Raw genomic sequence first — 17,373 nt, forward strand, 5'->3', positions numbered from 1 at the left:
AAGAACCTGAATTTTCTCTAGAAATTAATCAGAACAAGCATAAAAAACAATATTTCTATTATAAATTCTGTATTAAGTAAGTGACTGGTTTTGTAGCTTATATAAATTTAATTTAATTTGTGTTTTTTATTCTGGTCTCCTGTCACACAATATTAAACCTTCCCTGATAAAACTATGACAAAAAAAGAACCTTCACTGTCAGTATACCCGCGTACAACGAAATTTAGTGTGACTCCAAAAGAGCTAAAAGTAAAGTATTTATTTACAAAGACTGAAGCAGAACAGCTGAAGTGCGGATTACAACATAAAGTAAAAGAAATAAATAATATAAATTATAGGTTTGTGTGTGTAAAGTGACATTAGAATCAGAAGCACAGATTCAGATATTAAATATTAGAAAAAAATATACATTTAAAAATGTCCACTTTGTTTAGTTTGGGTTCCTGACGTTGCCTTTAATACCCTGAAGTGTTCCGAGTCCCGAACTCGCCGTTATTCTCTTCGTCTGTGATCATTTCTGTTCTGGATTTGATTTCTTGCTTTTTGCTTCAGGATCTTTATGTAGTCGTTATGTTGTTTCGTTGTCCTCTTATTGTCGTCCTGTCACATCTGTAAGATGTTTTCGCTCTCTCAGGTCAGCGTGGACGTCGGTGGGATTTAAAATGCAAATTAAAACGTATTTTTTAAATAAGAATTAAGAATAAATGATCAAATTCACTGTCACCAGATATCAAATATTTTTACAATCAGTGTTTATTATTGTAATATTATTATTATTATTATTATTAAAATAGAATCTAGTAACATAGACCAACACCTTATCGAAAACACACCAAAATTATAAGACTAACATTAGACAGACAGAAATAATAAAATTACTATAACTATAAAATAGATACTAGAAATTAAGTCTTTGTTCTTTGTTGTGTAATTTGGTATTTTATCTGTTATTGTTTCCTCTCATTTGGTTTTAAGTGTTTTTTTTTCTTCTTTGTATGATAATAATAATAATAATTGTTATATATTATTATATATTATACATGCACAGCACATGAAAGCCCAGTTCTCACGTTTTAATGTTTAACGTTCGGATGAATTAAGAAATTGTTCTGATTTATTGTTTTAATCATTTTTAAAAGTATTTCAAACAGAGCAGCGTGATTTATTTATTTATTTTTTACTCAGTCTGGTAAAGTGGCCAGATTAAAATGCTTCCTTTTCATTTGTTTTGATTTTCCTGTAGATTTTATGTTAGATTTTTCTTGTTTTTTGTAAGAAATTCAAGTCTTCTAACAAACAGATTCGTGGATTTAATCATGTTTTTATACACAAGCAGATTTTTATTAGAATGAAATGACATTTTATCACAGATAAGCTTAAAGACAATAAACTGTTGGATGTCGTTTATTTATTTTACGCTCCATCACACGACGTCGGCTTTATGGACCTGTATGAACTTCCTCTTTGTGCTGAAGCACTGAAGCGTTTCGGGACGTCCCGCCGCAGCAGGACAGGATGAATTTTGCAATATTACAGAGTTTACATGAATCCTGGACGGACTCGGTCGCGGTTCTGATCATTCGGTGGTGGACCATCCACCCCTCCTGCCATCCTTTCGAGTGTTTTTGTGCTCGGCATTGTGGGTCGGGACTGTTAGAATATATTTGTATGTATGTACAATTGTACTTCTTTTTATTTTTGTACTGGATCGTATCAGCATATTTAATAATGTAAAGTTTTTGGCTCTTAAGTTATAAGTAGGTAGTTTGGAACATGTTTGACTGAATTATTAAACTGACGTATTGATATAAAGTCGCTTTCTAAAACTTTATTGACTTTTTATAATAAATGTATAACTTTTTGCTGTGTTTATATATTTTACATTAAAACACACACACACACACAAACCTAGTAAAAACATACACCGATCACGCATAACATTATGACCACCTTCTTAATATTGTGTTGGTCCCCCTTTTGCTGCCCCATACACAACAAACTGTGATGCTCTGTGTATTCTGACACCTCTCTATCAGAACCAGCATGAACTTCTTCAGCAGTTTGAGCTACAGTAGCTCGTCTGTTGGATCAGAGCACACGGGCCAGCCTTCTCTCCCGACTGTTCCTTGGACCACTTTTGATAGATACTGACCACTGCAGACCGGGAACACCCCACAAGAGCTGCAGTTTTGGAGATGCTCTGACCCAGTCGTCTAGCCATCACAATTTGTCCCTTGTCAAACTCGCTCAAATCCTCACGCTCGCCCATTTCTCCTGCTTCTAACATCAACTTTGAGGATAAAATGTTCACTTGCTGCCTAATATATCCCCCCCACTAACAGGTGCCGTGATGAAGAGATAATCAGTGTTATTCACTTCACCTGTCAGTGGTCATAATGTTATGTCTGTTGGTGTATACACTTATCAATCACTTCATCAGGACCACTTATCTGATATGTATCCACCATACATTATCCCATTGTTCATGATACATCCTCTAAAACTCTATAAGATCGAATGGCAAAACTCTGTGAACTGCCATGTTCAGGTCTGTCCACAGATTTTTGACAAGGTGTAAGTCTGGGCTTGGACTGGGCCACTCAAGGGTGTTTAGAAATGTCCCAAAGCCAATCCGAGTTTGTTTGACTGTATACTTCAGGTAAACTGGTGCCCCGGTCTGCTTGTGTTCAGTCGTCTTGTCCCTGTCAGATAGAGGCACCCCCATGGTATGATGCTGCCACCACCATGTTTCACAGTCGGGATGGTGGATTGCTGAGTTCTTGAACATGCCATTTAGCAAACTCACTCCACACTCAGCCATGGCTTCATCCTGTCACTTATCAATGAAGACCTGAAATGAACGTCTGTCCAACATGTTCTTCAGTCTCTGCATGGAACCTCATTTTGGGGCTCATTTAGGGTGACCGTTGGGTTCTTTTTGACCCCTCTGATGGCCAACTACAGGAAGGTTTAAAGTTGAGCGATTTCTCACAGATCCACAGACCGTTCCTTGGACTTCATGACTTGATTTTTGTCCTGACGATGCAGTGCAAATTGTGGTCACTTATAGACCCGGGTTTGTGCCTTTCCAAACTATATTCAAATTCCAAATCAACTCAAATTGCAGCAGGTGGAGTCCAGTTGACTTCTGGACACTTAAACTTTTAATAGTCTCACCAAAAAAACTATGTTTAAAAATGTAATTCTTTGCATTTCTATATCAACAACAAACAATATTGTTTACGAGTGCACAACGTATTCTTTAATGAGCCTCTACCAAACAGTTGAGATGATCACAAAAATGATGCATCTTTCATGAACGATTTTTCAGCTAAGTTGACACAAAGGTTAGAAAGGCTGCTTTCTTAAAACCATCTACCAATATTTTTTGGTTTAACACACGTCAACCAAGCAGTAGATATGACCCAAACAAGAATTAATTTCTGAGAAACCCTGAAGACGTGTTTTCAGTCCGTCATTATGGTCGATGACCTTCATTGAAAGCTGATGTCAGAACATCAATGTTCATGTCTGCAGAATAGTAAGGATCTCTGAGATCTGTGTGACCATCGTAGAAGCCTGAATGAACAGAGTCTGGTGTTAAAACACAACGCTTGTTTCGTCAGATGTTGTTCATTTTAAGACGGTTGATGTTGGACGGCAGCGACATGCTCGCTGTAAAAGATCAATTGTGTCACTGTAGGCCGGGATCAAAGAATCACAATGCGTGTAATTTCCGTTGCCACAAACAAAGGGATTCACACTCTGGGACGTTGTTCTTTTGAAGTGGGACGATGGAACTCGTGTGTGGTTTGGGCGGGTTGGTGGGGTAATAAAGTTTACATTTTTAAGTATATTAAAAGACAGTGCGTACATTCAGTGGAGGAACGTTCTTATATAGGACTGACATGTTCCAACCAGCTCACGGAGAGAAATAAAAAACGACCTTTATTAAGAGACATGAAGACATGAAGGTTTGGGTTCCGCCTATAGGTGCCTCTGTTCTGAAAAGAAATATTTACAGCCCCAATTCCACAAACAGTTAGGACACATAAAATGGAAATAAAACATTAAATGCACAAAAAAGAGATGTCATTTTCTATGTATTATAAATCAACTTTTTAAATGAATTTTTTAAATGGACAACATGTGTCCAACATTGTGGAAATGATTAAACACATTCATTTTGAAGCTTTCCACTGGTAGACAGGTCAGTAGGTAACAAGCCAGGATGAGACAAATTTAGTTTAAGATCAGTCAAAAAGTTTAAGACCAATTTTTCCTTTGTACTGTTTTTCTAAATTAATACAGTCCAAAAACTGTTCACAAAACCATTTTTGTTTGCATTTATATATATGTATTTTCTTTTTTGATTTTAAACACTACCATGACTAAAACTAAAATCTTTAAAACTTCATGTTAATCATCATAAATCTTTAACAATCATGTTAATATTTAGAAACATATTTAGAAATGTATAAATTAAAATATAAAAATATTAACATTAATCTTAAAATATTATTTAAATCAAAATCTTTTTACATTTGGATTTGATCTTTTATTATTTATTTAATAAAATAATAAAGATTTTATCTTTTATAATTTTTATTATTTATGTTATTTCTTTAGGGATTTTGAGAATGATTACAGTTTTTTTAAACAATTTAATTCTTTATTTTTTTGCTAAAAGGTTGATTTTTGAAAGCTTTAGTAAAAGTTATTTCATTTACACACATTTTTACTGAGCAGACGCGGCTCTGAGTTTGTAGTTACCTCAGTCAGGACTAAACTGAAATATAAAAATCTAAAATAAAAACAAAACCACAATTTTAAATTAAAACTTGAAATAAAAAAAAAATAATTAATAATAATATTAATAAAAATAATAATTTTATTTTTTGATTTTTTTAAAACTAGATAACATTTAAAAGTTATGTTTTATTTCTTTTCTGAGCTTTTAGTTAAGTAATTAAAATAAAGTTTCCTTTTGGTTAAAAGGTTGATTTCAGATGTGAGAAAAAAAACCATTTAAAATCTTTAATAAAACCCAAATATCACATTTTAATAAACTCTGTGTTTACTGCTATAAAATCATCAGTCAGAATCATGGATTCATTTTGCTCTCGTCGGATCTAATAACCGAGAGTAAAATCAGCCCCCGAGTCAAGTCTAATCTTCATCATCAGGAGGAGCAGAATGTGAGAGACTCAGCGGCTGTAATCAGAATCCAGCGCCGGGCTGCTGTGGGTCCAGTCAAGAACACTCAAAATAATAAAAGCTTCATCTTTAAAGAATAAAATCATCTGATTGTAGCAGAATATTCAGCTAAAAGTGTGAGATTATTTAATGCTGCTCTAAATCAAATTAAAAATTTGTTTTATTTGGAAAGAGATTTTTTGGAAAGTGAGGTTTCATTTTTGCTTTGATGTAATTATAATGTTTAAAGGTTTTGACTGAATGTAAATGTATTTAATTTTTACACACTACAACAAAAGAATAAAGATGTTTATTCTTTAAATATGAACCGGTTTCCTCTGATTCTTCAGAGCTTTTTAAAAACATTTTTTTAATATATTATTTTTTTTGTTAAAGGGTGAATTTTATATTTTTTGTCTAAAAGTGTTTTTTTATATTAATAAACTGAAACAATAAAATAAATAAATAATAATACAAAAAATAATAACCTATTAAAAGATAAACATTAAACCTTTTTATGGAAAAGTCTTTAAATTCATTATTAATTATAATCATAATAAATGTATAAAAATGATGATAAATTATATTTCATGATATAAAATATATACTATATTTATAATTCTTTATTTAAAATGTTAAATAACAATAAGCTTTTAAAATTCTATTGAAATGATCATTAAATCAAACATGATCCTTAAAACTCTCTAAAAAGGTCCCAACAATAATACTGCACACACTACAAATAAAATTGAGTTCCATCATCCAACATTAGTTAGGAATTCTTATGTGATCAGACAATGCATTATAAAAATAATTAATATTTATATAAAAATTATAAAACTGTAATAATAATGTAATGAAGTAATAATAAAAAAAAAACATAAAAACAAAAGTAAATAAATAAAACCACATTAAAATTCTGTTTAATAATAAAATTAAAAGTAAAAATAAATGTACAAAAATTATTTAATTTGTATTAATTTCTGTAATACTTCTGTTTTATTTTATTTATCCTGATGATGATTTTCACACATTTATTAGTTTACCAGAGAATCTAAATGTAAGTAAACTAAATGTAGTGAAACTAACCACAAACATACATAAAAAGCAGGAAAACATAAAGAATGTATTATTATTATTTTTAAACAAATATAAGAATGATCTACATTCCTCAGTGCTCAGTGTGTTACTCAAATCCACTATCAGTGAGGGAGGCTCAGCTGGCCATAAAATAAAATAAAATACTAATAAAATTTAATATCTGTAGATAATCAGACATAAAAAGTAAAAACAATGAAAGCACTGTTTACACTCCTCATACCTCCTTTCAAATTCATTCCCCATGTTAAAAAATTATATTATAAAAAATCTAATTTCTGATTATATGATGATATGTGGAATTATCTTTCTTTCATTTCGTCTGAATCAAGGCTTATAGGTCTGAGCTTTTGAACAGTGAGGACGTGGATACAGGACGAGTGTTTGCAGGATCATGTTTCTCAGTATTGTGAGGGTCATGTATTATTTAGGGAGGGGGACGTTATCTCCTCTGTGTGTGTCACTGAATCCCTGACCTGTTCTGTAAAGCAGCACAGACTCGGTGCCTCTGGACTCCATGGCGGAGGTGACAAGGCAGCGTCCATTAATAGCCGGCAGGGTGATGGGTGAGTGTCTGAGGGTCACTTTTATTTCTTTTATAGTTAAAGTTTTTTTCTGTTTGTTAGATATTTTGTTTGACTGAACATTAGAATTTGCAGAACATTAATAACACACATTAAGATCAGCCTGTGTCTGAAGTCACGGTGCAAAATGTACATCAGATTAGTACCTGCCATAATTCAAACTCAATTCTCAATGGAGCCAGGTTTTTGTAAATATGCCTGCGGTACGTATAAAAATGTTGGGATGGCAACATGTTTACAACTGCATTATCATAACACACTGATCCAGTCTTTCAGTAGTGCAACCATAAGTGGCTTTATTGTTGTATTTTGCACATACTGTATATTTAATAGATGACAGGTTAGAACTGCAGGCAGGCCAGTCTAGCACTCTGAGTATGCCATAATCTGTGCAGAATGTGGATTTGTGCCTGGACAGCAGCATTTGTTCCCCAAAATGTGTAGAAATTATTTAGGATTATTATTTAAACACACGTACCACAGCGTTAATGCACTTTTGAACTACACTCTGTTCATTTTCCAAACCACAACACACATTTCCATGGTGCTTCTATTTATTTCCGGTCAGCCTGAGCGCTGAAAATTTAGGGATGTCGATTAGGTTTCCACTGAGTCTAGACTTTAGTGTTTATTGACAATAGATGGTATAATTTTTGTTCTATATAAGTCCATATATGGTGACGTCTATAATAAAAGCAGGCTAGTTTTTGCAGTACTCTGAGGAACTGAAGCTCACATTCATTACATACATTTATCCTGATTCTTTGAATCTTTTAATAATGTATGGACTGTAGACGATGGAATACTTAAAATCATTGCACTTGTGCTTTGACAAACGTTGTTCTTAAGCTGTTCTATACAGAATGAAAGTTTACACTTCTTCAGTAGTAGTGCTGCACTTTACACACAGATTTCTCCAGATTCCTTCCTGAACATATTTATAATACTATGCATTGTAGATGTGGAAACACCTTTATTTTTTGTGAAATAAAGAACTAGACCTTTTGTGGTTGCTTCATTCACACCTGTTCAAGATGTTTTTAAAAACATTTAATGTAAAAAAACAAAAAATAAAATAGAAAAGTTTTCATGGTGTTTTTGTTTAAATAGAGATTAAAGTCAACTTGCATCACAGCTTTCTGCTTTATATTTGTTTTTGCTTGCATTTTGAAACGTTTAAATTGAGGTTTGTTCACCAATCTGGGTTTTTTTGTGTGTTATGAAGTTTACACATTTTGACACAAACTTCTTTATTAAAATCCTGGAAAGTTTAAACAGTCCTTGTTGGAGAGCAAAAGACACTTCAGCTTGTAAAATGCAGCTACGTCATAAATACTGTTTGCGGCTACAAAGGAAACGGCTTTTTAATACCTTTAATAATGCGAGGTTCCTAAGAACATCCATCGTTTCTGTTTGTCGAACCTCAGATCACTTAGAAATCATAACAAACCAGAGTGGAGTCGAGAACGAGCCCGGTGGGACACCTGCTCCACCTCTAGGTAGAAACTCGAGCTACTTTGAAACGCAGTATGAAATTTCATGGCTTATTGAAAGTCAGGATTTTAAATGAGGCTTTTTACAGCTGTGTGTTTCTGGTCCGGAGAAATGTGTTCTGCACATGTGGATGAATGGTAACCAAAAAAAAAAAGAGTTCATTTTCTCTCAAGTGTCCTTCCAAAGTGAACCCTGGTTTTGAAGATTTTAGTTTTTATAGAGCTGGTCTGGTCACCTGACCACCCATAAAGACAAGACGTGTGGATCTGAAGAGCCTGGGTTCAGGGATCAAGAATAAAATGAGGAAAACAGATTTACAATATAACCAGGGAAAGAAAAGAGCCACATTTCACAGCTTTCATTCAATTACACACAGTAACATAAATGGAATGATAGAACAAATAGAAGCTACAGCACACAGCACAACTACCTTAACGGTTGAATGTAAACCTAGAACATCCATCTCAAAGACGAAAACTCCCCAAAAGTCCACAGAATTGTTTGTTAGTTTTTCAAACTCAGTTACCAGAGTCCTATTTTTAGCTGCTTTAGACTTTAGCGATTGCTAACTGAATTGCTGTAGGATTGCTAGGACGCCTCAATGTGCAGATTAACCAGCAAACATGAGACACTCGAACGCTACACGAATTAAAACGTTAAATCGTTTAACACAAACATTAAAGTTTGAATTTCAAAGCGAATTGCGTGTTACACGGGAACGGCTCATGAATTAGGTAGGGCCTTAAATATAAGATAAATATACTTCTTAAACCTGTGGCAAGAGTTTGGGGAAGGCCTTTTTTAGCATGACTGTGCCCTTGTGTACAAAACAAGGCCCATAAAGATGTGAATTGAAGAGTTGATTGATGTGGACAGAATCCTGACCTCATTCCTTCTGAACTCATTTGGGATGAACTGGAAGGTTGATTGTGACCCAGGCCTTTTTGTCCAATGTCAGCCCTTGATCTGATTCAATTTTCACAAACAGATATTTTATATTTCAAACACACCTTTAATTTCCTTTGTGATGTCTGTCTGTATGTCTGTCTATCTGTGTGTGTCTATTTATCTATCTGTCTGTGTGTCTATCTATCTATCTATCTATCTATCTATCTATCTATCTATCTATCTATCTATCTATCTATCTGTCTGTCTGTCTGTCTGTCTGTCTGTCTGTCTGTCTGTCTGTCCGTCCGTCCGTCCGTCCGTCCGTCCGTCCATCCATCCATCTGTGTGTCTGTCTATCTGTCTGTGTGTTTGTCTGTCTGTGTGTATATCTATCTGTCTGTCTATCTGTCTGTTATTTATAGTATTTATTATTAGTATTAGTATTTATTATTGAGGATAGATTTTATACATCCTGTTGGTGAAGGTTGTTGGGTTCTGTCTATCTAATGTATTAGCACTAAGTGCTAACGTAAGATAATCCACTGAAGGATTAACGTCTCGTTGTGTTTCAGGACCCGGACCGGGGCACTACGCCCTCCCCCCGACCGTCGGCTACATAAACCACGACTACACAAAGCTGAGCAGTCCGGCGTTCTCCTTCCACCGCCGCATGAGCAGCAAAAGTAAGTGGAATCAGACCGCGCAGTTTACACCAGACTGAGCTGAGATCTTTCTTCTCATCATAACCGCCGGGCTGCTGGACCTCCCTCACGTAAACTCCCGAGACGGATTACGATCCCGCCGCGGCATCCCGTTTCCAAACTGTAGCTGTAGCTGCTGCAAATTAACCAGAACACGCCACGGCTAAATGTTTACGCTGCGTCCTATGATGTAAAAATCACATGACGATGGTGTTTATGTTATGAGATCAGCTTTGTTTCCACTAGGGGGCAGAAGCAAAATTTAATTACACACTTATTACAATTGTAGCTTCATGTAAAAACTAAACGCTAACTAAGTGTGACCAGAAAGGTAAATACTGTCTGTAAAATGCTAACCGAGCATGACTATCCAGAGGAGCTAGGTCTTTAACTGCTTTGTCTTTCATTGAATTCTGGGTAGTGGTGTCTGAGGACTCCAGTCCTGGCCCGCGCTACCACGTGGACGGTAAAATCACTCGTTTCGGGAGAGACGGCACCCCGTCCTACTCCATGCTGGGCCGGAAGAAGCCTGGAGGTAAGAAGAACGTGCTGGTTTGATGATTTTACCCCCCCCCCCCCCCCCCCCCCCCACTGGTACAGTTATCATTAAAACATCTCATTGTTTAAAATCATAAATTCATAACCATTATAGACTAAAGTAGGTGGACACCCCTCCTAATCACTGAGTTTAGAGGGTTCATGGCCTGTACAGAATCTTTACCTCGACCCCACTGAATACCTTAGATAGATAAATACACAGACAAACAAACAGACAGAGAGACAGACATACATACAGACAGACAGACATACAGACAGACAGATAGATAAGTAGATAGATAGATAGATAGATAGATAGATAGATAGATAGATAGATAGATAGATAGATAGATAGATAGATAGATAGATAGACAGACAGATGGATCGATAGACAGACAGACAGACAGACAGACAGACAGATAGATAGGTAGGTAGATAAACAGACAAAGAGACAGACAGACTTACAGATAGACAGATAGGCGAACAGATAAATAGACAGACAGATAGACAGACAGATAAACAGACATAGACAGACAGATAAATAGATAAACAGACAGACAGACAGATAGAAAGATAGGTAGATAGATAGACAGATGGATCAACAGAAAGATAGGTAGACAGACAGACAGACGAGCAGACAGATAGATAGGTTGACAGACAGACAGATAGGTTGACAGACAGACAGATAGACAGACAGACGGATGGACGGACGGACGGACTGACGGCCAGACAGATATATAGACAGATCAACAGACAGATAGATAGACATAGAGACAGTCAGACAATCAGATAGATAGATAAACAGACATACAGACAGACAGATAGATAAGTAGATAGATAGACAGACAGACAGACAGACAGATAGACAGATGGATCAACAGACAAATAGGTAGACAGACATACAGACAGACAGACAGACAGACAGTCAGAGAGACAGACAGATAGATAAATAATTGTAAGACTGTTTTCCTCAGTTTTTGAGATAAAATATCATAAAAATATGGACAGCTTGTGGTTTTGGCCATCCGTACAGAACGAGAAAGTCTGGCTTACAATCGACGTTCCAACTCATCCCAGAGTTCTTCTGTGGAATTGAGTTTGGGACTTTGTAAAGGCCACTGGAGTTCCTCTACACCAGATTTGACACACTACGTGTCATTTGTTCATTTGTGATTTTTCCACCTTGTAGTAATAGAAACATCTGTGGTAACAATTAAGAGGGGTGTTCACAAACTTTTGACCATATTTACAAGTATAATAAAGTTTAATAAAAAGCAAACTGCACCCCCCCCCCCCCCCCCTCCCCCTCCCCCTCCCCTTCCATCCCCAGCTCAGACCTTCCAAACTCCTGGTCCGGGAGCCTACAGCCCTGAAAGGGTGCCACCGGTGAACCTGCAGCGCCAGCCTCCGTCCTTCACCATGGCGTTTCGCACCCGCTACCGTAGCGTGGACGCCGTGCCCGCGCCCAACCGCTACACCTTGCCTAACCTGCTGGGCTCACGTGTGCCCAACAAGCCCTCCAGTGCCAGCTACTCCATGTCCAGGCGCGTGAAGACCGGAGGGCCCACAGAGGACCTGGCGACGACGCCCGGACCGGCTCATTACAGGAGCACAGACCCCAGCATCTACCTCAACAAACAGCCATCGTTCTCCATCCAGAGTCGCCACACCGTCCTCGGTGATGCCACCCTGAAACCGGGACCGGGGACTCACTACCCGGAGAAAGTGAACGTGCACCTGCCCAAGCCGCCGTCTTTTACCATGGGGGTGCGACATTCTGAGTTTGTTACTCCGCTGGTTATCAATGTAACTGACTGACTGGGCTGGTCGCTTGTAGTTTTTATATTGTCACTGAACATTCACAGAATTCATTTGCTTTTAGCTTTTATTATTAATTTTAATTAGTTTAATCTATTGAAATCTGTTTTATTAGTATTACTGATGTATTTAATGTGCTGTATTTCATCTGTACAGTATCCTTGGGTTCATTGAAAGGGGCTTATATATAAAATTCTATTATTATTATTATTATTTTAATTACTACTACTGTTATTAATATTAATAATAATATCATTATTATTGTTATATCATTATTATTATATTTATATTTTTATTATTATGTTATTATTATGAATATACTCTTATTGTTATTATTATTATTATTTATTTTATTTTATTATTTTACTATTATTATTATTTTTATTATTATTAAAATGTTATTATTATTATTAATATACTGTTATTGTTATTATTATTTATTTACTATTTTATTTAAAGTAATTTATTTATTTAGGGCAAGCCGTAGCCTAGTGGTTAAGGCACAGGACTAGTAATCCAAAGGTTGCTGGTTCAAGCCCCACCACTGCTAGGTTGCTGCTGTTGGGCCCTTGAGCAAGGAAGGCCCTTAACCCTCAGTTGCTCAGGCTGTATACAGTAACTGTAATGTAAGTCGCTTTGGATAAAGGCGTCTGCTAAATGCTGAAAATGTAAATAATATTGTTGTTATTATTATTATTTATTTTATTTTATTATTTTACTATTATTAATATTATTGTTATATTATTATAATATTATTATTATGTTATTATTATTATATTTTTATTATTATAATGTTGTTTTTATTATGATTTATTCTTTTATTTTATTCTTGTACTATTAATAATGTACTGTTATTATTATTATTTATTTATTATTTTACTATTGTTATAATTTATTTATTATTTTATTTAAAATATTTTTATTATAAAAAATGTTGTTATTATTATTATTTTATTTTATTATTATTATTATTACTAGTATTATTATTATTTTATTTATTATTTTATTTATTTGTTTTATCATTATTTTTATTATTTTATGTATTATTATTATTATTATTATTTTATTATACGTATTATTATTATTACTAGTATTATTATTATTTTATTTATTTTTGTTTATTATTATTATACTGTTATGCTAGAATAAATAAAGCATCATTGATTTTGGACCCGCCTGCAGTTCTCTGAAGTTTTGGGTGCTAATAAAATGTCTTGCTTTATTAACTTTATTCTGTGTAAACTTTTTTCTCAGACAACGTACTTCTCTTACAAGTTCTGACAAGAATTGACAAACTTATAGTGTAAAAGCGGCTTCTATCTATTATCTGTGTTTCAGCTCTTGGGCAGAGTAACGTTCACAAGGTCGCTCCAGTCGCTGCTCTGACCATGACCGAGGAAATCCATGCAGGACACTCTGATAAAATACGTCCGTCCAGCCACAATCCCGCTCCGGACCACACTGTCTGACTCGATTGAGCGCATCTACAACACAAGATTCCAGGGTCAGCTTTTAAAACATGTATGTGTATTAGCTTATTGTTTTGTTAAAGACGTGAGAGACTTACTACACTAGTCATCTCTGGTTTGCCCCACTGGAACTGCACGTTGTACCTCAGGGGAAAGTTCACGGGGTCCGGCCACGTGGGCGGAGGAGACCACTGCACAGAGATCTTCTTACCTGGTAACACCTTCACTTTCACGTTAACTGGAGGGTTCGGCTTCACTGCAGAACACGAACAAAGGAAATTAAAATGCCAGGAGGTGCGTGTGTGTGTGTGTGTTTGTTTGTTTGTGTGTGTGTGTATTTTGTTTGCAATTCCCCCCGTATTTAATTAGCTAATCATATTTTGTTCCCTCCGGCACGTGTGCAGTGACCGTCCGCTTCTTTTCACCTGCACCAGGCGGGTTCATATGGAGATCCGTATCGCGTACAGAAGTCGTAACTACAGCAGTTCTTATTTTGCATGTTTGGGTAAAATAGCGACAGGCGGCATGGTGGCTTAGTGGGTAGCACTGTCGCCTCACAGCAAGAAGGCCCTGGGTTCGATCCCCAGGCGGGGCGGTCCGGGTCCTTTCTGTGCAGAGTTTGCATGTTCTCCCCGTGTCTGCGTGGGTTTCCTCCGGGAGCTCTGGTTTTCTCCCACAGTCCAAAAACATGCAGGTTAATTGGCGGCACTGAATTGCCCTATAGGTAAATTGGTGTGTGTATGTGTGTGTCTGCCCTGCAATGGACTGGCGTCCCGTCCAAGGTGTTACTGTGTGCCTTGTGCCCATTGAAAAGCTGGGATAGGCTCCAGCACCATCCCTGCAACCCTGATTGGATAAGCGGTTAAGAAATTGAATGAATGAATAAATGATGGGCAACAAAACATGACTGGTTAGCATTCTTCTCCCATGACTGCCCTCTCTGAGATTTTTGGAGCCGTGAGCCATCATATCACCCTAAGATAGAATGCACATTGTAATAAAATGTTCTCACCGATGTCCTCGAAGATAACAGAAATGATGCGGCTCGCGCTCCCCAGAGCGTTGACGGCGGTGATGTTAACCAGGTACGGCTCGTTGGAGTAGATGTCCAGTCCTTCTAACACGCACCGTCTGACCTGCTCGTCCTGTCTCGGGCACGGGTGGACAACCCCTTGATACCTGTCCGCATTCAAAGCAAGTCCACAATTCAAGTATTCAGGACAGATTTGAACCTCGTCGTCTCTGAGAAAGTTGTTCACACTTACAGCACTGCTGTGCTTCCATACACTACCAGTAGGTGGAGATGTACTGGGTCTGCAGTACAGGGTCTGGAGTGAGAGTCCATGAGCACAGGGCTTTAACTGGATAACTCGGTGACCAGCATCGAACCTCGGGTGGAGACGGAGCATCTATGAGAAATATGGAGGGACAAAATTAAGTGCCAAGTTCACTCTACACGACTTTTGGAGTTTTCGGGTCGCTGTACAGTTCACACTACGCGACTGGATCTCTTGCACTCGGGTGTGTTTTAGGTCGTTGTGCTATTCTCACTACACGACTGATCGACAACACATTTAGGTGGTGGATCATTCTCAGCACTGCAGTGACACTGACACGATGCTGGTGTGTTAGTGTGTGTTGTGCTGGTATGAACGGATCAGACACAGCGGCGCTGCTGGAGTTTTTGAACACCTCACTGTCACTGCTGGACTGAGAATAGTCCACCCACCAAATATATCCAGCCAACAGCGCCCCGTGGGCAGCGTCCTGTGACCACTGATGAAGGTCTAGATGACCGACTCACACAGCATCTACAAGGTGGACCAACTAGGTAGGAGTGTCTAATAGAGTGGACAGTGAGTGGACACGGTATTTAAAAACTCCAGCAGCACTGCTGAGTTCGATCCACTCATACCAGCACAACACACACTAACACACCAGCACCATGTCAGTGTCACTGCAGTGCTGAGAATGATCCACCACCTAAATAATACCTGCTCTGTGGGGGTCCTGACCATTGAAGAACAGCATGAAAGCAGGTTAAAAAGTATGTAGAAAAACAGATGGACTACAGTCAGTAATTGTAGAACTACAAAGTGCTTCTATATGGTAAGTGGAGCTGATAAAATGGACAGTGTGTGTAGAAACAAGGAGGTGGTTTTAATGTTATGGCTGATTGGTGTATATTCATATTATATGTGGGTCTTTATGTTGTGGCAGCCACGTTTCTTTACTCACAACCCAATCTCAGATGTATCGTCTCGACTGTATCTCCATCCTGGTCGTGACACGTATAGACGCCCTGATCGTCCAGGCTGGTGTTGTGTAAGTGAAGAACATCACCGGTGCCAACCGATAATTCATTCAGCCTCCAATCTGATCCTGCTGTGGTTTCATTCGCACAGTGCAGCTCCACAGATGAACCCACGGCCACGCTGATCTCTGACAGGGAAAAAAGATTTAAGAAAATAATAAAATACTGAGCAAAGTTTCTACAAGTTCCCAAATTTTACGTCTTACCCTTTACAGAGCTCGGCTTTGGGAGAGGAGACGTGTTTTGACTCCAGACTTGATGGAAAACAGCGAGAAGAGGGACGACATGTACAAACCTCAAGCACATCGTTAATCCTGGATATGAGAAGAGCGGTTCTGTAATGTCTCTGGTCAACAGAGAGATCAAATACGAGAGTTTGCTTGTTTTGTTAATCATTACACGACCAAGAAACACAAAACACATTATTCCACAGTTTTTAATGGCCCCTGTCACAAGGATTTAAAATGCTTTACATGCCTTAAATGAGAATTAAGCACATATATACAATAAGCAATAAAGTTGAGAGATGAAACGTTAAATATTCATGTTGTTTGTGCTGTTTACATTTACATTGTCGGCATTTAGCAGACGCTCTTATCCAGAGTGACTTACAGAAGTGCTTCCATAGTGAACATTACCTTACTCGTTTACGTAAACAAGTAGTTTAAGTAAACAACAGTCCAAGAACACAAACCAAAGAACCAAAGTTTTTTTTTTTTCCCAAGAAATGAATAAGAGTGTTAGTAAGTAAGTACAAGTCAGCTTAAGTGCTTAGTAAAAAAGTGATGAAGGTTTTTAATCATATTTTAAAGACAGCGAGAGACTCAGATGTTTGGACAGACCAGGGAAGCTCGTTCCACCACTTGGGTGCTGGTACAGAGAAGATCCTTGATGCTGATGCTCGTCTTCCTTGAGTTCTGGATAGAGGATCAAGTCGAGCGAGACTAGTGGCTCGGAGGTTGCATGGTACAGCATGAGGTTTGATTAGACCTGGAATGTAGCTCGGGGCTGGTCCATTTTTGGCTTTGTAGGCGAGCATCAGTGTTTTCAACTGAATGCGGGCGGCTACAGGAAGACAGTGAAGAGAACGCAGCAGTGGGGTGATGTGGAGGCGTTTAGGTTGGTTAAAAACCAGGTGAGCAGCTGCATTTTGGATAAGCTGCAAGGGTTTAATAGTGGACATAGGAGCACCTGCCAGGAGGTAGTCCACCTTGCAGTAGTCCAACCGTGAGATTACAAGCAACTACAAAAGAATCTGAGTGGCTTCCATGGAG

At 37.4% G+C, this 17,373-nt stretch overlaps 2 protein-coding genes across 2 annotated transcripts; one reads left to right on the forward strand and one right to left on the reverse strand.

Moving 5' to 3' along the window:
• The first annotated feature begins 6,811 nt into the window (after positions 1–6,811).
• On the forward strand, positions 6,812–12,488 carry odf3l2a (outer dense fiber of sperm tails 3-like 2a). The gene is made up of 4 exons (XM_062992828.1): positions 6,812–6,860; positions 9,833–9,943; positions 10,383–10,496; positions 11,829–12,488. The coding sequence occupies exons 1-4, from the start codon at positions 6,812–6,814 to the stop codon at positions 12,314–12,316; spliced, it is 762 nt and encodes a 253-aa protein (XP_062848898.1). The 3' UTR covers positions 12,317–12,488.
• Positions 12,489–13,528: 1,040 nt separating this feature from the next.
• ebi3 (Epstein-Barr virus induced 3) lies at positions 13,529–16,436 on the reverse strand. Its single transcript, XM_062992914.1, has 6 exons — positions 16,306–16,436; positions 16,024–16,227; positions 15,077–15,194; positions 14,798–14,964; positions 13,884–14,041; positions 13,529–13,800 (listed from the first exon to the last, which is right to left on the reverse strand). Exons 1-6 carry the CDS (start codon positions 16,403–16,405, stop codon positions 13,651–13,653), a joined length of 897 nt encoding a protein of 298 aa, XP_062848984.1. The 5' UTR covers positions 16,406–16,436; the 3' UTR covers positions 13,529–13,650.
• Between the last annotated feature and the right edge of the window lie 937 nt (positions 16,437–17,373).

This window comes from Trichomycterus rosablanca, chromosome 4, assembly GCF_030014385.1.
Source record: "Trichomycterus rosablanca isolate fTriRos1 chromosome 4, fTriRos1.hap1, whole genome shotgun sequence".
NCBI classification, from domain to species: Eukaryota; Metazoa; Chordata; class Actinopteri; order Siluriformes; family Trichomycteridae; genus Trichomycterus; species Trichomycterus rosablanca.